Below are 22,761 nucleotides of genomic sequence, written 5' to 3'. Positions count from 1 at the left end.
CACGCATGCTTAATCATGCGTTATCTAAACAAGAGGGTAGGTGTATTTACGAATCAGGGACAAGGCGATGGTGATCCTTCTCTCATAAAATTCACAAATTAACCCTGGTCGCTTGGAGATATGTTCGATTATACCAGACATTTTATTGGCTGTTTAGGAGTTCGTGGTATGGATTGTTTTTGTTTGCAAAACACTATTGTTGACTTTATAATTGGGTTCACTTTGTAAAGCTATGTATCGGTAAACAGACGGTCTTTCAACACCTATGATGGAGGTTATCAATTCAGAGGATAATTTTCATACTATAACCACATAAACAGGGTGGGACTGATCATATAAACTGATTTCATTTTATATCTTTTTAACGGTAATTTTCCCAAGCATACTCACGTAATTTAAATTTACCATGTGCCCTCTATGTTGATATAAGTTAGCATTTGCATGCGAACTGATTATATATGTACATATGCTATTATGAAATAAAGAAGACAATATATGGGTAGTGTTATGATCCGATGTTCAAGGTACATAGGCGTTGGATACACAGCACGTTCAATGGTATCACTGCGATTTCTTATCACTATGTAAGTAATCAGTATTATCTGTATGTATTGTGATAAGTTATCGACACTTGCGTATCCGTCATAAATACACTGCATTATAACATTATTCTATTTGAAATAAAAATTCACTTGTACATGTATCTGTTTTATATTTCTTTAAACAAATTATCCCAACTATCTTAACATGCATCCGTACACCAACCAGAAGAATTACGATTAAAACGATAATTGTGACAGAATCTATAAATCTACTCCCACAACTGATGTCAACAGTTATGCAGATTTCAACGACCGCTTATCAGCATGCTTTTGAAATGACACAACTTTCACAATTTACAAGGAGATGAAAAAGAAACTGTCATGATTATATATCATATTTAGATTCACAACTTTTTTTTTAGGTTTGGATTTTCATGAGTGTTTTGTACCTCTTGTTGGTCTGTCCCGTAAATACACTCACTATTGCTATGAGAGCAATCATATTGTAAATCCTAACAATGGGCGTCACCTGACATATCTATCCAAACTCCATTTTACCGTTTATATGAACAATTACCTTATTTAGATTTCATATAAATGAATATACATCCGTATATCTAAAACAAAATCATTTTCTCATTACATAAGTATTAATCCTTATTTCGACTACAACACATAAAAATCGGTACGTAATCATTACACCCCTTTGACTTTCGCTTCGTAATTGAGCGTTATTGTGTTTGTTTATTTAAAAATACTAACTAGTGAACATGATAAAGTAAATAGTGCTATCAAATAGTGTTTCTATAGCTTTCACTTTGATATATGTTACTATACATGTACCCAGAGCGTATATATCAACTTATCTTTTGATGTTTGTTATTGTATCACTTTTATATTATTCTAGACGTACAGAACCTGTAGGATGAGCGGCTCAGGTGGTAAAATCGTTATGGTTTAATATCGGAGGAGCGTATAACAAGTAATGTACAGAACAGCCATTGACAGGTATGTATGAAAAGGTTGGGTGAAGTGCTAAAACACCTGCCGTTGTGATAAGGTAGTAAATCTATGCCTGTTTACACAGCATTTATTTTGAATTAGTGATACTCGCTGAGTTTTGTGGGAAGACTATCGACTGACAAAGCACTAGGGTTGATACATATGCTTTCCCCTTTCTTTTAAAGCAATTAAGGTTCTCATTATTAAACACTTTCTTCATTATATGTTCATCACATGCACTGTTTCGTCTTAGTCGGTATGATTATTATTGAATTATAATAAATTTACTCGCTATAAATAAGTATATGACATTCTTTTCAGTAAGATGTTGTTTTGATAATAGCCCTTGTTATCAGTGTGGTATAGCTACATACGTCTACTTTAATTTAAGTATCACGTGATAAGTAGAATTAAGCTGATATGTACGAAGAGTTAAAAGTTCTAATCCTATTTCTGAATTTTCTTCTTAACACATATACCAATATTAAAATAAATTTTTCTTGAATATTTTTTCTATATTTAATATATACAAAATATTTGTACACGTCTTGCGTTTTTATTGTTGGAGTTGATGTCGGCACAAGCCATGAATAATATCCCTGCTGTTAATAAGAATATCTTTTAAAGATCCAAACAATTGCTTTGTGCTGGTTTGTCCTATCTGAAAACCTACAGCATTGATCATTCCTGAAGATCTTAGCTAAAACATTTATTCTTTGAGAGGTGGTATCGAATTCCGAATCTTAATTTTACTTAAACATTGTCTTATTTGACGAAATTCGAGACATCCACCAGTGTTCAGAATACAAAGGAAATATTCTTTAACAATAACGGCGGGGCTAGAAGCCCTGAAACAACAAGTGTTATGAAGAAGCTGATATCAGGCCAGAATCATGTTTGCGCAGCAGATGTATGGTGATGCGCTCAAAGATTGCAGAGACCGGCTTGTACGTATACACTCGGTTAAGTCAACTACTATCCACAAAGGAAGTGCGAGAGAAAAACACAACACAAAGAGGTGTTTACAATTCACCGAGTGCTACAACGGAAAACATATATGGGTCATGGGAATGGGGAGTTAGGTCGATACTAAAATATTTTCTATTTTGTCAGATGAATTAAAACAATTAAGAATAGATATGGATAAATTGTCAATTTTGTGAATCAAAATGGCGCGTAACACCAGTAAAAAATCAATGAAGTCATTGTGAGGAAGGAATCCGACTGTCAGCTCAGACCTTTGGTCAGAATTTTTTCTACGTTAAATATTTCGCTCAATTAAACAGTCTGACATGTTAATGATATTGACACAATCACATACATATAGATTGCCCACATAATGTCTTTATCTTCATAACAAAACCATACGTCATTCCTGCCTTAGATGGTGATAAATTTAAAAAATATGCAAATGTGTCATCGTTATTGTTCTCAAAGACAAACTGTGATATATTTTTACACCTTGATGAAGAAATACTATCATAAAACTGAGATAAGTGAGAGAACTTCTCATTGCAGAAATATCATAGTTATTGTGTCCTTTTTCTGATGAATGAGCTAGGTTTGTGTGAGTTTACCCACCGCTGAAACGTACAGCTATCTAGATTTCGCGTTCTACAGAAAGCTACTGACCCGTGGATTGGCCCCTTAATATGCTTCATCAACCAGAAAACAGGCATAAGCGACCGTGAATTGTATGCAATTTTCAGTCCGCTATCAGCAAGCCTGTTTCGTATAGAGGCGACTAACCTGGGCCATATTTACACAATTGCCAACAGATTTGTAAATGGTTTTAGTCTTGAATGGATTACAAGTATATAAACAAATTCTGTGTAAATCTAGATTTTATTATCTATTGTTTATAAGGTGTTTTGCCAACATCAAGTGCAGTTTGCTAAGAAGATGACTTTATCTTCACACTGAATTACATTGATAGAGTAGTATGTGTTTTTCCTTTCTATACGTAGTGAATGCCATGTTCGCTTGTAATAGACATGCTAAGAGTACCAGCATTTAGATAAAACAGCGACACTCCAGATGCTTTTTCATATGTATCATAACTTCATATATCCAACTTCGAGGAGTCTGATATGAAAAGCAAACCACGACATACTACGTACAAAGAATATTTCACAACAACAAATCATGAAAAGTTCGATAAAAAGAGAGAACTCTAAGGGGCATTTAAAATAACATTTTAAATACAATTTTCTTTCTTAATATGATATTTCTAATTAAGGATTCTAAAGTATTAATATTACACGAGTTTGAGTTTGAGTATTAACAGAGGTAGGATTTGAATATTAAGATTTAGGCAGAGACATGACATGTCATTATCCAATTTTTAATAATCCAAGAGGTTTTGCTCTCTAAAATACATTCATCTAACACTCTGGCATTGGTCTGTTAAGTGAAATAAATCTTTCCTATAGATTCAGAATATCAACAAATTAAAATGCCTAGTTTGTTTATGGACTGTATCAATTAAAATAAGGTCACAATAACATTTATTAATGTGAATTATTAGGATAATTAAAATAAAGTATAACATTTTAATTTGTACGCATTATAAAACAACAAACCAAACTTAGATATACCTATCTATACAAATAAACATTTACAACTTTTCGCAGATACAATGTTTTTAATGTATGTGTATCAGTAGACTTTGACCCTGAGTAGACATCAAGGTGAGGAGTAAGAATATCTCATCATTGCATTTTTTGCTTGGTCTTTAATTATCTCTTTTATAAAAAAAATCATAATTTAAACTCAAATTCCATAAAACTATGGCAAAATATGAACAAAAGAAAGATTTACACAGACTCCTGAAAAAGTACAGGCAGATGAGGACTAGGTGTTTCGGAAGAGTAAGCGTCTTCTGCTTAACGACACTCCCAATGTAAACCTTGGTCAATCCTATTTAGTAATGTCACGTTCTCAAATGAGAACAAGGTATACAACAACGTAACCAACAGGCAAACTAACGAGAGTCAAATACGTCCAGCTTCGTACTATACTCACTACTAAGTTATCGACCATATCAACTCGCTGTTAGTTATGTGCATATTGTGTAATTTAAAAGTATTCTTTTGTGAAGATGTTTTATAAAACATGTACGTAAAGGAAGCAATTCAGAATTCCATATGAATTCAATAAACCTTCCTATTTAACTGAAAATTGAAAATCCTCATCAGTGTAGTAACACTGTGGGGTAGATACAGATAACGTAAAAACTCAATCTATATATGCATCTTTATTTATATTTTCATCTACAAAATAATTGTGGTTTAATCTGTATATATTAATATGACGAAATACCTCTTATCGACCTAATGAAGTAAATACGGATTAGTTTATTATTGAAACATAATAAAAACAAGAATATATTTACGGCATTCCTTATTCGATATTCGGAATAATGATTTTGGGTTTTGTAAAAAGCAATTGGGATAATGGTCATATATAAATAAAAACATTATCTGGTAGTAACTGGTGAAGTAGTCCTATCCTAAAATATCTCATTTTCCGTCGAAATGAAAGTTATTTTACCACCTTAGACACTCTTATCGAAAGAAATTGTACAGGCTCTGATAGTATCTGCATGATATATTCGATAACACTTCTGTGGACTGATGAGGATTAATCTGTCAAATGGTGTTTTAAAATAGACTCGAAATAGATGAGATTCTTACAAATTTTCATTCACATTTGGGTTAAAAATGTCCTGCCTAATGCATTTTTCTCCGGCTTTGATTTTACAATAAGACAATAACGATTGTATATTGGTATGTTCTTTTCAGACCAGAAAACGTCAGCAAATCACACAAAACGTGTTTTTATGATGGTTTCATACAAAATGAAGTAAAACTAAGTTCTCGGGACAAGACATATTTTGACAATTGCATCTAAAATGCCCCATCAATAAATTGTATTGTAAACCATTTTTTTTACCACAATGAAAGCTACTATAGTGCCACAGTGTTTAACTCAAATCATTCTTGGAAACCAAAAGTTTGTGTTGTCTCATAGGATGTCAAAGAAATATTGTAATAGTATTCTAGACTCGACTGTAAGAGATAGATGCTATTGTAATGCAGAAAATTAATGCATGTGATACTGTTTTTGAAAACAATTTCCTATTTAAGAAAAGAGCAAAACCTGATCAATTGAAAGCTTTCCATGAGAACCATCGCAAGGGACAAAATTGAAAACAACCTCGCCGTATAAAAGAAAAATGTCACGTTCTCAAAAGGAGAATCGGGGTAGGTGTCATATGTCATGTAAACAAGCATCAAACACATCAAACTGCATATAACACAAATCTTAAACCATCACAAATCTTCATCCTTTGAAACCTGTTGTAAGTTGTTCCAGTCACGTTGTTACATCTATATTACAGGATGCGCAATATTCAGTACAACCCAGTTTATTGCTTTCCAGAAATTATAAATTTGCATTTACGTCATTGAAATTATGGATTGCATTATGAGTGAATTTTGAGGTGAAAAGCCGACGATGAAGACTCTGATTTGTCTTTAATTTGACGTGATATCAGAGATAACCGATGGGCATGGCAAATAGTTTCCTTGCCATTCAAAGACAAAGTCGTCGTGAATATATATAAAAGTGGAATTTCTTGAAAATACCACATCTCCCTTCCGTGTTCGGACAGGCTCTTCGCTATTACAGTGTTGTTCCAGGTTAGTCGATGGTAAAATACTACACCAGAACGTGGGTTTTAAAAAAACTATACAGATGTTATCATATGTTAGCAAAATGTAAAACATATTATAAACCGGAAGCAAGATGCTAATATATAAGATATCACCAAGGATATAATGATTTGTAAAAAAATCATCAAAAAACGAGGACATATAAATCATTCTTCATATTTATTTAAAATCAAAACGCAAAGGAGGGCGTGGGCGATACAACAGAAACATCGTTTTACTTCATCATTTGTTTAAAATCATTTTCGTTAAATACAATTTGAGTGCTTCCAGCCTTTTCTACTTTGTTATGCATACAAGCAGGGAAGTAACATATGCGCACTGAGGGGTTTGAAGTCTAAAATAAGCGCGGACATTTATGATTAAAATGCATCTGTCCGTGAAGACTAGGAATCATCATTTCAGTAGGTGTTACGTCATCAAAATGCCACGTGGTGTACTAATTTTAGGCATTCTTATAGTTCCAATGAGAAATATGTTAGATACATTAGCATCTATATCCACGGTTAAAATAAAGTGTTTCGGAAAATACAACGGATTGAAATTCAACTGTTTTATTAGTAACAGGAGTACGAAATTCGTTATGATAATTTTAATTCATGTCATAATTATTCTTTAGTTATGAAAAAACCTTTCTTTAAAACTTCCGTTTTCAGTGTGCATTATAGACGTGTATCACAGACATAACGTTATTTACCATGGGTCTCGTACAGCTAAAATAATGATTTACACCAATACTTCAGAGTTGGAATATCTTGAATGATATATGCGATGAATGCATGTATAGGGCGTTTGTTGTGATTGGTAATCAAATAAAACACTATAATAAGCTGCTATTTTCTATGACAGACATGTTCCTCTAACTTTCTCAGTGTAACTGGTGCATAGACAGGAAAACAGCTTGAGAAAAACAGAATTAATTTTAATGCAAGAGCACGTTCACGTTCTCTGTCCTATCAAAGGATCAGAAGAGATTGTAGCTGATTCTTGTAAGGAGATTCTTTATAGTTTGCGGATCAAAGCAGGCCATACCAATATATAGTTACCTGTACATTCAGTAACTTATTCAAGATTGTCTCCGTGTGTAAAGTTTCACGGCGGAATGAAAGCATTTACAATGAAACTTAAAAAATACAACCTGATCAAAATATAAACACGTGAATAGATTCCCAATGTTTACTTCTAGAGAGCGATAGTTCTGGGTGAAATGAACTAGGAATCTTTATCAAATGACGATATGAAGACAATTTATGAAATAAACTATCAAATGTTATCATGCTAATAACTTTATCTTTGCTAAAAGTTGGAAATTAATCTGCAATTGATATGTCTGATCTGTCTGATATGGTAAAAACACGAGTTTTGACAGCCGCTAATGTTAGTACGTTTACAATATCGATAAAGAAAGTTAAAAGCTAAATACATCACACATCTGAAGTCGCCATCAAAATATTAAAATTCATATACATTTGAATAATAGAATTACTGGATTTTACACATTTATATAAATACTAGATTTCAGATGTGTTTAGGGCGATAGGTACTTGGTTCATTAAAGACACGGAAATCCCATACTAAGGATGATGTTTTAGATGCGGAGTAAATACTATGTTTCCACGTGTGTTTGTATTTTAGGAAATCCGCCGATGTTATCTGGGAGGGATGAGTAGTACAAGGAGGCAGTGACCCTTCCTTGTAACACTACCTCGTGTTGTTGACTAATGCATGCAGACTGGTGATACATTTTCGTAAACCAGGTGTGGTTTTCAGATCGTTATCCTACGTAATTATATGTTTACCAAATTTATCTCAATCAGTGGGTAGGCAATCATTACGACTAGATCGTAAGACAATATCGTATTACTTTAGACTCGATACATCTGCATCAAACAGATCATCATTTGAACCCCATCTTCGTTAGCTACAAACTAAATGACTAGAACCAGGAAATGTATTGATTCCCGCCCCCACCCCGAATATAGCAAGTTTTTGATTAGTTTACTTATAGTATTTTACTTTTAATTGCCAAACTTTTCCAAACTATTTAGAGAAAATAACCATGTAATATCCTTCGAATGAAACCATTGATTATGTACTGTCTTTACAAATAAAACTATTGATCATGTAATATATTTACATATGAAACCATTGATCATGTACTGTCTTTACATATGAAACCATTGATCATGTACTGTCTTAACATATGAAACCATTGATTATGACATATCATGGCCTCAGGATTAGAGGATGAAATCACAAGGTTATACTGTGACGTTACAATTACTACCACGAAACATTGAGTAAGCGATCTTAAACTCTGATCCATTTTTTATGATTCATGAGAATCATAATTTCTTTTTTTCCTCCTGAGGCTCACTAAAATCACATCTGAAATAAAAATTCATATCTCGATCCTGTTTAAATAGCTCCCACCATTTCTTACAAACCAGATAAACCTTTTATGTTTATCTGTAATTCGATGCTATTAGCATAATAAAGCCACTAATTTCTGTGTCATTTCCTATATTCGACACTCGTCTATAATGCGCAGAGGCAAGCAGTTAAATATAGATAAAGTGTTTCAAAAAAAAAACATAAATACCTGTAACTTATTAAAAAGTGATAACGTAAAGCTTTGATCATATATAAGATGTCTTCAATATATTTAAAATGCGAACCTTTTTAGATAGTGCAACTATCAAACACAAAGTAATAAGGAAATTTTTAGTATTACATTTCACAAAAAAGTAAAATATTTGATTATTTGATTCCATCAAATAAACTGGTTGGTTGTCCTGAATTACAATGAGATAATAATGCATGTAGGTACAAGTATTATTTGCACACGACACCAAAACAATTAAGAAAAAAAAACGATATATAAACGGCATATTATTTATGTTTACCTGTATTTACGTACATAATCATGTTACTTTTACCTGTAAGTAAATACCTAATCATAATAGTCTTGTTTACCTGTAATTCATTACCAACTCAAATTAATTACGTTTACCTGCAATTAAGTACCTTACCATATCAAGTATCTTTACCTGTAATTAAGTACCTAATCATATATTTGACTGATAGTTACTAGCCCATTCATTACTCCAGTTGTTGACTTCTTCAAAATTTCTTGCTGGTAGCGGAATCTGTGGATCAAACAAGACATGATATTTGTCGCTTTAATTTGATAACAATACTTCAGTTCAAAATATTTAGATCTCAGAATTACAATTATATGTGATTATAGATATCTGCCAAAAATCGTCGCCGGAGACTTTTAAGTTGATTTAAATTTCACGTGCTTTCTTACCGTTAGTTTACATATCTAATTACCAAAAATAACGAATTTAATAAAAACGATTATCAGTGATCATATCTGACACAATTAAAAATAATTAAGTGTAAACATTTATCCAAAACATTTATATAAAGTTGAAAAATACATACCGAGGTTTTAACAGTTTTTCCTGTCGGACCTAGCAATACAGTAAAATGTTTATTTTCATGCAGTTTTTCACAAATCAAGGGAAATAACTCTTACATAACTAAATTGATACAAAAAAGTGCCATGTCAGATATAGAGTTTACATTCAGTGTTGTACTTTATTGTAACGATTTTATTTAGTATTGTTACTCGTTAAAGTATTCATCCTTCATTTGGATAATGTACAAATAATTTCTTTCTGGAATGTAATATTCCCTATGTACAGGATATTTTTTTGTTTGTTTTATTTTTACTTGGATCTTGCATTGATAGGGATTTTAAAATACTCGAATTCAGTCAAACAAATTTATTCTACAGAAAATTACAGAACAATAATCTATAGCATAAGGGTAAATGAAATAACAATATTTTGACTTGATGGCTTCATTCTGATTTGACCTGTCTTACTTTAAAAAAAATATGCCGATTACAGCAATAAAACTTATACCAGAACTTAGGTTTTAAAAAAACTTACCTTTGGAATTTGAAAGCGATCGTTTCTTGCTAGTCGAGGGATTCGTTTTCTCCTCTACGGCAACCCGTGCTGTTTTATCTACAGATCTGAAATTATATATACAATACCTTATACGTTGATTTATTTTATGTTAATTTAAGAAAACAATCACCGATTTTGTTAAAATTTTATTAGAATCATTTTATTTTTATGCATATATCTTTTGATACTTAGTCATAATTTCAAGATCAGAAGCAATTACAGAGGACGGGTCATTTCGTTACATAATGCAATAGAAATTGAACTGAATGAAAGATCAGCTCAGAATATATCTGTATAAGAGCCTGGTTGGTAAACCCTCGTCAGACAATCTACTAATCAACACAGAAGTAAATATGTATCATATAAATAAAAATAATTAAAAAAATGTACAAGTTCAGTATTTTATACCGTTAAACAGTGATTCTACATCGCCGTTTATTTTATATGTTTTCGTTTGTAAGGTGTTAAAATAAATATAACGGATGTATTTAAAGCCCCAATATACGTAACATTCACCAAAAATTTAGTGTAAAATCACACATAATTATTGAGATATTCTCTAAGACGTAGTTAGAATTAAGTTATTCAAACAATAGTTACCATGACTTTCTGCATAAAGTATTGATATATGAGCAGTTAAAACTCGCTGTCTGTAAACACACCCCCATTTTAAACACGCCGCCATCGAAATTACGATTGTTGCCGAACCACGTCGGAAAGTTCATGACCTGATCTCGCGAGAGTTGAGGTTTCTACTTATAGAGGAAGCACATGCTGATATGTCTACGGTAAGATTTTGTTTACAAACATTGTTTGCGAAGTCTTGTCGTAGACTTAAGGTATTCCTGTGATAAACATTCAGTTCTTGGGAAATTATTAGAAGGAATAATTAGTTTAGAAACGATACGACGCACAATTATAACGTAAAAATTAAGAACTGGCCTGATGTATGATTAGAAAAAAAAGGAAGCGACTGGTGGACGTCTGTACTGTGTCTGCCATGTTTATACTCGCGGAATATGCGCATGCGCAATGTCATCGCTACGAGCGGTAATGTATGAATTAGTGTGGGTCCCACATTGTTTATTTTCCGATTTTTTTCAATTTTTATTTAAATTGAAAACAGTCAGTTTTATTTTCTTTAATTAAAGGAAAGTATTTGTTTTGTTACATATATTACGGGGAAAATAAGATAAAGTTTGTTTTTTTATAGTGATTTTTACGTATATTGGGGCTTTAACAGTGATAATTCTGATCAATAGAAGGTAATTAGCCGGTTGTTAACACAAAGCAATTAAAATACGCCATCTGGTAAAGACAGAATTCAAGCTATCCAGGAAAACAAAGTGAGTGAAGTTCAACATTTCCTACCATTTGGGAAATAATAGTGTTCACCTTTTTGATTTAATAAACTTCACAACCATATAGATGACAAGGGGGATAAGCACCACACCCACTAGACCACAAACGACTGTCACGGCGATACCGGTACTCGTCTGGATCCATGGGGTAGTGTCATCGGAGCTGGATGTCTCGTATACTACTACCTTCTGGATGTGATATGGCAGCCAGGATGTACCTAGAGGAGAGAAATAAGCTTACTCTGTATGATTCACCTCCTAGAATGTCGAAACCGTCAAACGATTTCAAATGTTGAAATGAAAATGCGAAAAAGTGCCATATTCTTAACAAATCAATACGAACGTGACGGAAATAAAAGGTGGCTAAAAATTGAATTAGAAATGAAAGAGCTTTTTTAATGAATAACAGTGGACGAAATCGTACAGTTTTCAAATAGTGTCGTGTATACAGCGTTGTCTATATTCGTTACTCGTGTTTCAATGCACAAATGGTGTGTATTTGGATAAGAAATATAAATGACAAATACATAATTATCAGGTATCATTTGTTGCACTGACGAATTCTCTCAGTCGTATCAAATCTCATTCAATGCGCTCAAAAAGAGAACCTGGGCTATAAAAACCAAAAACAGAAATTATGCTAGGAGGCAAAAGTGAAAGAAATCAAAGTTAAATAGCAAAAGAAATGAAAACAACTTGAAAATAAAACACGTCAACATATTCACAATTCAAACTTAAATTCAATAAAACTAGGGCAAGATATGAGCAAAAATGAGATTTACACAGAAACTCCTGAAAAAGTATATAGAGATAAAACCAGGTGTTCCTGAAGTGTAAGCGTCTCCTGCTTTATCGACGACACAGATTCAGATTTTGACGATTTCGTTATGAATATACTTAAATAAAATATCAATACACCACATTACTGATGTTATAATCTAGTAATTATTCATACCAGCAACACGAATTTTAGCTAGATGTGTCCATTTTGATACCTGTAATTTTATATGACGGTGTCCCTTCAGCGTCCATTGTAACATAGGAATGTGCATCCGAAGCAGTAAGAAATGTTTTCTTGGCATATAGGTTGACCATAGAATTAGTTGTATCGTCTTGGAGTATGTAAATGTTGACAACGGTGACACTGAAACATAACAGTAAACTGAAGAATCATCACTTCTATATGGCATCATGCATAAAGATGTAACATCTAAAACCAAATTTAAAAATCACTTGCATCACATGGCAAAACCAAAATATATGTCATACTGTTATGAATCTTTTAAAAATTAGGAAATATCGCTTACCTTCGTCAACTAATACATCATTTTGGCATTGTCATATATATATATATATATAATTTTATGCTATTTTGGTGTAAATCGTTTCATTCTATGTTGTTATAGATGGCTTTATTCTATTTTGATAAACATAGTTTTATTCCGTGTGGTTATATATAGCTTTATTCTATTTTGGTATAGATATATAGTTTTATTCTATTTTGGTATATATAGGTTTATTCCATGTTGTTATATATAGTTCTGTTCCAATTGTGGTTTAATATATGTTGGTGAAACAAAAGAACAGTTAAGACGTTAAGACAATGTATGAATGGTCATCGTTCAGCTGTGAACCACAGAGATAATAATGTTTGTATCAACATTTCAACCTCCCGAACTATTCCAAAATGTTGATGAGTGTTGTATTTTGGGGAAAGTTTACCACGGTACAAATGAGCGCACACTGAGCACACCCCTCCGTAAACAATGTGAGGAACACTATATTAGACTGCTTGACACTGCTGCGCCATATGGCTTCCTTTCTCCGTGCTACGAAAGCTTCAAGTGGATTCAGTCAATACTGTTTCTGGTGACCTGTAGAAACTAGCTTGGAGACTCCATAATATTATTGATGAAGTGGCACAAGTCAGGCTCTTAAAATCTGTCCTTACAGATGGCCGCGATCCTCCAACAACTCACCAATTTAGGAATGTTGAGTTTGTAAATAAGGCAGTTGATGCTATAAACATCAGCGATATTTTACACCAGAAGTCTGGTTAGGCTAACATTCCAACATACTTTCAAAGTAGAAACACCCTTGTAATTTCCTACAGTTACTCTAAGTCCAACTACAAACAAACACTGCAGTAACTGAATGTAGATGACCTTAGAACTATTTCTCCGTGAGTTTGTTCTTGTTTTATCTCTACTCATAACTATGGTCAAACTAGGCCCATAGTAACTGGTGATTTAAGCATTATTCAAAATGTTAGCTACGAGAGCTTTCCATGAAGGGTCCTAAATATCGTGAAACCCCGTCTTTTAACTGGAATGTGAATTTCAAGATTCATGGATTGTGGATTCTGTTGACAAGGCGTCCAATAACTTGATCCCTTTATGCATTATTACATTTCCTGTATACAAAACAGGAAGTGGGCTTGCTTGGTAACAAAGGAAACCTTGCCTATACATTGTGAATCTTTCAAAAGACGAAATACTAGCTAATCATTCTTCGGTATTGCATTTAGATTGCCTATTACTGATAAGGATACGGACCTCCGCCGTTTACACTGGATCCATAAACTTCACAAGAATCTATACACATGTTTTATAGCTGGCTCGTCTAACAACCAAGCCACTGTCAAAACTACTAACCACCACTCTAAGTGCTATCTGGACGGAATCATAAAGATGATCTAGTTTTTGGTTGACAACATCTTCGTCGAATTTGATGGTAAGATCTGTCAACAGACTATTGGCATACCTATGGGAACCAACTGCGTCCCTCTGTTGGCTGTCTTGTTCTTGTTTTCACACGAGGCTGAATTTATTGCAGAGTTTATCAAGCAAAAACCTTGCATAGCCGATTAATTTCACCTTCAGACATATTGATGACGTCTTGTCCTCAAATAACAAGCAATTTATTGACTACGTCCATCGTAAATATCCACTAGAAATGGAAATCAAACATCTGGTGCTTATCTCGATCCTTTCCAACAACCAAACCACTATGGACAGTCTTCGAGTTGTATGATAAACGTGATGATTTCAATTTACCATTTGTGGAATATCCATTTCTTGATGGCAATGACCCCGCATTTCTAACCTATGGTATATACATGTCAAATTGATTACTCGTTACACAAGGGTTAAACAGATGCAAGTTGAGGAAAATTATGGGGAATTTCTATGGTTGCCATAGTGATCTCATTAAGAAATATTCTATTGCTTCGTGCAACATAAAGTTGGACGTATTGATGCTCGTTAGTTTGCCTGTTGGTTCCGTTGTTGTATACCTTGTTCTCATTTGAAAACGTGACATTACTTACAAGGTTTACATGACGGGTGTCGTCGATGAAGCAGAAGACGCTTACTCTTCCGGGACACTTGGTTTTATTCTCCATGTACTTTTTCAGGAGTCTCTTTGTAAATCTTTCTTTTGTTCTTGTTAAGATTTTGCCCTAGTTTTATGGAATTTAAGTTTGAATTATGATGATGTTGCCATGTTGGTATTTTTTTTTATGATTTTTGTTATATATAGTTTTATCTTTATTGTTATATATAGCTGTGTTCTATGTTGTTTTGGTTTTATTCTATATTGTACTATATTCTTATAGTAAAAGTCAAAAGGATACTTGTTAAATATGAAAATCACTCCTTGTAGCTCCATAAATGTTTCACAGAAGTTGTTAACGATTAATACTGATGTTACGCTTCCACTTTGGATGTAATTGCAAACCAAAGAACAAATGTGGGAGCTCTTTTTAAGTGGAGATAATATTGCAATAATATGCATCCTAAAAAAAAGAAGCCTGCATTTGCCGATTACACTAATATAATTACCTGTCTGATTCTGTTACACACCACCTTCTGACCACCGCTGTAGGGTACGAAGCATGGTATACACTGGTCAACTGAGAGACGAACGCGTTTTCAACAGACTCAAAGTAGCTTTTGTTTACACTGAGGTGAAAAGAAATGACAACGCTAGATGGTCGATAAGTGTCGATACGAACTGTGGCTTTAGACGTCGTTTTCAACTCTGGGCTACCGTTATCGCGAGCGAGAACAAACTTGATATACTTCTTCTCTGTTGATAACTCTCGGGAGGCACTGATTTCACCTACAATCATAAAAGAAAACTTGACAATCGATGGAACGTGTAAAGTTGTGAGTTCACGATGGATTAAATCAACGATAACATAAACAATATAGATGTATTGTTTCAAATTTTCAATATTTCAAGTTGTTATTTCAGTTCTAAACAGTTAAGAACTTATTTGTTGAATTTCTGTCGATAAATACTTTTAAGCAAAAACGGAATTAAACATAAGCCATATATTTAGTACTTTTTTCAGAAGTTGATGGAAGACCGTCAGTGTACATAAAAAACTCGTGTGAGTAATTATAGAATTATAGTATAACTCAGCATAAACAATTATACATATCGATGAAAGGCAAAAGAAAATTTACCTGTTACCGCATTTAAACTGAAGTCTTCGTCATAATTGTCGAAGTAGTAGGAAATGAGAGCATTTGGCCCCTCATCTGCATCTGAAGCAGTGACTGTGTCAATCACAGTGGAACAGGAGTCACTGTATGGGGTCTCTGCATTATAAAATGCCTTAACGAATTTGGGATTGTTGTCATTTTCGTCGAGAATGGTAATAGAGACATTCGATGTTCCAGTCCTAGGCGGTGTTCCAGCGTCAGTAACAAGCACTGTGACGGAAAGGGACGGATCTTTTTCACGATCGATCGAAGTTTTGACGTCGATGAGACCTGTTGATGAGTTTATTTGTAAGTATTTTGACACTCTCTTTCCTGTCTTTGTAGATTTATCCAGTGAGTATGACAACCGGGCATTCATGCCTGTATCGATGTCTGTGCCGGATACACTCAGAATTGAAGTACCATCTTGAGAATTTTCTTTGACAATTCCGAAGTATTGTGTCATTACAAAAACTGGGTCATTATCATTCAAATCCAGAATTTTAATCGTTACATTTGAATCTGCAAAGAGATTTGGAGAGCCATCGTCGTACACCCTACACCACAGAATAAAAGTGTCGACGATTTCTCTGTCGAGAGGCTCAATTGATGAAATAAAACCAGAGGAGCTATCCATCACAAAGGGATTTGAACCACCGACCCAGTAGTTGATAATGGTATAGGTTAATACTGAATTCATGCCAATATCCTGGTCTGTAGCTCTAACGAAACCTACACTAGAACCTGCCGCATCATTTTCAGAAATGCTGAACTCAAACGATTGCTTGACCCAAACTGGGGCGTTGTCATTCACATCTCCTACGGTCAGTGTACAGGTGATGCTGGCGGTCCGAGGTGGTGTTCCGTTATCGACAACATAAATCTGAAGTTTATAAAATGAATTTAGTTCCCTGTTCAATTTATTTGCCGTTTGTATAATTCCAGTTCTAGTCTCAATTTTGAAGTCTGTGTTGGTGTTTCCTGAGTGAATGATATATGATAACTGACTGTTTCTGCCGTAATCTGGATCAGTAGCAGTGATTGAGAACACGACGGTGTTGACGGCGGTGTCCTCGTCTATCGTGCTATCGTAGGTACCAGATATACTAGGATCGTTGTCGTTTACATCTGTCAGAGAGATTGTTATCGTAGAGGTACCGGTCAGAGGAGGTGTTCCTTTGTCTGTCGCTAGGATCACCATCTTGTATCTGTAACAAAAATATGTAATACACACGTCAACATAGAGAATATGGGTAAATCCTGTTTTTCCACAGAATACGTCCTCTTTTATATATATAAGCATCATTGAGCATATATGATTAATTTTTGCAGATGAAGTAATAAACTATCTGCTATTGGCAAGATTCCAAAAGTTTGGATACTAAAACTTAACCATCTACAACCAATGGAAACAAACAACAGCCAAGTTTAACAGAATACAGCTTCTTCATTTCGTTTCATGAACTGTATAAAAATCTTGTATTGGATCTATCCGTTGAAATATTTCCAAAGATCGAATGTCGAAATTTCATTTTACTTCGTTGACCCCAAAACGTAATGAGGATTTAACGTATTAACAAGTGGCTCGTAGGCCTAAACGGTCATCTGACTATAAATACCTACAATTACTCACCTGTTTTACAGGTAAAAAAAGACTTTGTTTACAAAATAAATATATAAAAACTTTAAATACCATTCATTATACATGCTACTACACAAATACCATGACCCATAACCTATTGCGTGTTGAGAAAATAGGTAAAGTTCTCATAAACTTTGAAGTGCTTCATTTCAGCATGCTTAAGGCAAGATGTAATCAATATGGATGTTTTGGTTATTAAAAAGAAATCATTTAACGATTTTAACACATTTCATCTCTGTGACATTGAAAGTAGGTCAAGGTAACCTTTTATTGAACAAACTCTACAGCCGTCTTTCCAGCTGCAGGGCGGAAATCAGAGCAATATGCCCGTTGTTTAGAGGTTGTAAACGATTTTAACAAATTGACTTAAGTGACTTTTCAAGGGGTTCAAGGTCATTCATTTGAACACACTTGGAATACGCCAGCAAGCTATAGGAGCAATATCAACACCATGTGCCTTTCGGTTATTGAGAAGAACCAGTTAAAAGTAGGTCGAGGTCATTCGTTGAACAAACTTGGTCGCATTTAATCCCAGCATGCTTCAGGCCTTATATCTAGCATCTAGGGTATTTTCGTTTTTGATAAAAAGTCGCTTCAGTGACAAATTAACGCACGAAACCGGATGAAATACGATAACATATAGTACACATTATTACTTTAGAAGATCGTACAAAAGTAAAAACAAGTTCATCGTACTTTTAAACACATATCCAGAATAAGATGCATTAGAGAAAAAAAATAATGAATTAAACTGAATTATACCACGCTTTATTACAGATGCCAAACTGAAGGCATTTAGGAGCATTTATCATCAATTAAAACATTTTTTTAATTGAACATCTGTAAGTCAAAGCATAGTTCATAAGCCTGTTGAGCCTGTTGCTGCGAAATGCTTACAGGTCTTCTGCGACATGGAAGGGTTTAAGAATGAATTAAAAAGAAGTTACGGTATTGTAATATACTAACACAGCAATTATTTCTCTATCCAGCTGTGCGTTGGTAGCAATGACTCCGGATGTCGGGTGTATAGTAAACGGAACATGGGATATGGAGCTGAATTCGAACAAGTTGTTGTTATTAGCGACGGAGTCCGCATCCCTTGCACTGATTATGGTGACTGTGGTACCAATAGCGGCTTCCTCCGAGACAATAACTGTGTATGTTACTGGTGTAAACACAGGGGCGTTGTCATTTTTATCGATAATTCTAATGTTCACCAAACAACGAGCTGTTAATGAAGGCAAGGCTGCATCAGATGCCTGTACTATTAGAAAGAAAAACTTGTTCATTTCATAGTCAATAACTGCTGATGACGAAATGGCGCCAAAATCAGAATCTATGACGAAGTTGGAAATTCCGTCTCCCCCTGATAAAGAGTAAGAAATCCTTCCATTGGCCCCAGCATCTAAGTCTCTGGCTAAGACACGCACCACAGTCGTTCCTACAGATCGGTTCTCCACCAGATTAACCCTACCATAGATATTGTTATTAGGATTAATTAACATCATTTGCGACACAAATACAAAAAGAAGTTACCATAAAAATTGAAATGTCTTTGCCTCAATGAAAATAGTCAAATCGGTGCATAAAATTATAAAAATTGAAAGAAAGTTAAGTGAAGAAAAAAACAGTAAACAGTACAAACAGTAAAAGGGAAGTGATATTTAGTTAGATGTTTTAAAAGAGCTAAAATGTGAAACAAAAGATCATCTCTATTATATCTATCACATTTAATATCAAAATGAATTTATTTATTTTTTTTTTTTTTTTGTAGTATGTATATTTTTAGTAAAAATTTACGTATAAGTCGACTGTGTGAAAGCTGGAGCTTCGTTGACGTCGTCCACCGTAAGGTTGACAGTTGCAGTGGTACTCAGCGACCCATCTGATGCCTCTACCAATAATATATGGCTAGAGTCTGTCTCATAATTAAGGCTGTGGACCAGCTGGATAGTTCCCAGGGTGTGATCAATGTTGAAATTAGGGTACGGCGTAACGAAATCATATGTGACGGTATCTCCAGCGTCCCTGTCCGTGGCAGTGACAGTTAAGAGTTTAGACCCAATGACAGTGTCTTCACCAGCAGTAACCATGTAGGGACCTGGATTCATTATCAACGAATAAATTAACAATATAAGTAAATTAAATGGTACTGTTAACATGATGTTTTTACTCAGTTCCCACTGGAAGTTGCTACATTGAAATCGTTTATGTATCGCGTTAAAACATTGTAGGTAAACGTTGCTGAAACAGACACGTGAATATATTAATTCTTGTGAATCTGATAATATTATACTTACGTTATAGGTATTGTTACCTTTTGACAATAAATACTAGAACCTATGTGACTTTAACTTTACATACAAGAACCTGTCTCTACACACACAAGAACTTGTAACTATAACAAATAAGAATAATGTCCACTCCAACCCTTCAAAAAAACCATACAAAAATTAAAAAAAAAAAAAAATATATATTTTTACCATGGTGACGCCATAACTTCGTGGATGCATATGCATTGTGGCGTCACCAGATATACAGTGACAATATCGTCAGTAAAGGTTTTTAATCAATCTTAAAACTAAATATGATATATTATAATGAGTATAAAAGCACTCAGTGCACCGTTAACGATTAATACATATTTGTATATAAAACCACGTTACCTGTGTTTGTAAACACTGGCTTCTCCTCATTAACGTTGAGGACTGTGACGTCGATTGATATTGAGGAGGAGAGGGAGGGGTACCCATTGTCTGTCACTGTCACCTCTAGGTTATAGTAGGATGTTGTTTCATAGTCCAGAATATCTGTAATAATGTGACAATAATGAGGAGTGAGATTTTTGAAAGTAAGTATAGGATTACGATATCTGAATTAGGACATAATGAAGACAAAAGAAAAATGTCATGATATTCATTCGCACTTTAAAATGACACAATATTTACATGAATACAGTGGGGAGATGATCTTTTATTAGACTCTGATATGCTACAAGAACCTCTAGAAGTTTATCCTTCCTTAGCACGTGGTCTTATTTTTGAACATTTGTACTTTTTCGGGAGTCTCTGTGTAAATCTTTCGATTATCATATTTTCACTTGTATTTGAGAAACAGGAAGAAATGATAGAGATAAAATGTGTTAAGGATATAGTTCAACTGTAGTTTCTTCAGACTAGTAAGCTGAATATACAGAAGTAAGAGCTAGACTCTGAATGAGATTTGTGGCCTTAAACAAATTTCCAAACAGGATACGGTTTTTGTTCCAAATAGTGTAAGTTAATTGAGAGAAAAGATCTGAGACGTTTACCATTGAGAACAAGAGATGCTGAAGCCCCGACTTTGGAGACTGAAAACTTGTTATCAGGGTTTTGTGTCATGGTGTACGTTAACGTCGTCCCGGGGTCTGCATCTGTACATCCGAGGTTGGATATCACCGTAGACAGATGGGCTAAAAATGAAAATATAAGCAAAAGCTAGACCCATTATAACGAAAGTATTTCTAAAAACAATCAAATGTAAGATCATTTTGCATTAAAACCTGCATCAATATTTTTTTTTTATCTTTCTCTTCTTATTTTTTCATTCACAATAAAATAAAGAAAACTACTATTTTTGCATTAATAACTTATTTCGGTTAAGTATAATTGTCATAAGTTTTATTCCAGGAGAATACAAAAAAGTATATATTAAAGTAAAAATATTTCAATTTAAACACCTGTATTTTCAAGGATGGAAATGACGTGTATTCCGGGTGTACAAATTGGAGCATTATCGTTGGCGTTGTTTACGCCGACTATGATGGTGGAAGTGGACGATAAAACACCTGATCCGCAGTCAGCAACCTTTAACGTCAGCGGATATGACGAGGTGGATTCGAAATCCAAGGGCTTTTTAAGGTATATCGTTCCGGTGTCGATAGTTATTCCAAAGCGGCCACTAGGGTCGCCGGCTGTAGGCATTTCCGATAACGAAATAAAATCGAAACAGTGAACACATTTTCGAAAAGAATCGGGACAAAATGATTGAGAAAAAAACAAAAACAAAACAAAAGAAAAAAATGTACACGGAAGACCGTTAAGTCAGCATAAAAAACAAAGATAAAATTGTGATGGTATTCTATAGACCTTCGACAACACTATTAGTTTCCACAAGCAATGAAACAAAGATTTTTAAGTTGTATGATAGTCAGAGAAGTAGATATTGGCCATGGTAGATTTTACTGATTGGGTATGCAAGAACCCCAAATTACATTATCAATATAATAATATGATGACAATAACGTATAAAGGCAGTAACGCCAGAATTTGGTGTTTCATTGTCAGTAACTGGGTACAAGACTTACTCGAAACACATCAATAGATTATGGATGAATAGATACAACAGACAGTTGTATGGATCAACTTGCCTATAATTGAGTATTTGAGAACACCGTCCTCTCCGTCGTCAGCGTCGGTAGCCTGGACGGTTGCAACTGTGGTCCCTATAGGGCTGTCTTCACTTACCTTTAACATCGATAAATACGAAACTAACAACAATCTACTTTGTGGTACACATGATGAAACGAAGAAGACATCTTTTATGTTGAAAAGGGCATTTTAGTTTACAGAAATTTTCACATTTATAACGAACGGTTTATGATGAAGAGTAAAAAATAAAGAACTATTTTAAAAAGTTCATATTCCTGTTTAAATATTACAATAATTCATAATAAAGCTTAACATCAGAGTTTTATATGTTAAACATATTGAAATAAGTTTATTGAGTACAAAACTTACAGTTATAGAGCTCGAACTGGTTCCAGATATCACGGGAGGGAACTCGTTCGTTCCCGTGATAGTTACGTAGACATATGCTGTTCCTGTTCTTGCAGCATACCCGGATGGTGATGGCGAATCTACGCCGATGATAACCAGGGAATACGATCGGTCACGTGATGAAAGTCCCTCGAAATTGATGGCTGCACTAGTGGTAACTAAAGTGGTACCGGAAATCGTAAATTTTCTTG

At 34.1% G+C, this 22,761-nt stretch overlaps 1 protein-coding gene across 1 annotated transcript; it reads right to left on the bottom strand.

Annotated features, from left to right (window-relative positions):
• Nucleotides 1–9,400: 9,400 nt before the first annotated feature.
• On the bottom strand, nt 9,401–21,715 carry LOC132556479 (protocadherin Fat 1-like). Its single transcript, XM_060220888.1, has 11 exons — nt 21,514–21,715; nt 21,064–21,204; nt 20,420–20,563; nt 19,554–19,854; nt 18,720–19,223; nt 16,094–17,319; nt 15,464–15,743; nt 12,617–12,765; nt 11,656–11,839; nt 10,240–10,325; nt 9,401–9,426 (listed from the first exon to the last, which is right to left on the bottom strand). Exons 1-11 carry the CDS (start codon nt 21,713–21,715, stop codon nt 9,401–9,403), a joined length of 3,243 nt encoding a protein of 1,080 aa, XP_060076871.1.
• Between the last annotated feature and the right edge of the window lie 1,046 nt (nt 21,716–22,761).

Source organism: Ylistrum balloti, unplaced genomic scaffold (genome assembly GCF_031769215.1).
Source record: "Ylistrum balloti isolate Yb309-2 unplaced genomic scaffold, AGI_CSIRO_Ybal_v1 Utg370572, whole genome shotgun sequence".
NCBI classification, from domain to species: domain Eukaryota; kingdom Metazoa; phylum Mollusca; class Bivalvia; order Pectinida; family Pectinidae; genus Ylistrum; species Ylistrum balloti.
Note: the sequence above shows the minus strand (reverse complement) of the source record. Positions and strands in the feature narration are given on the sequence as shown.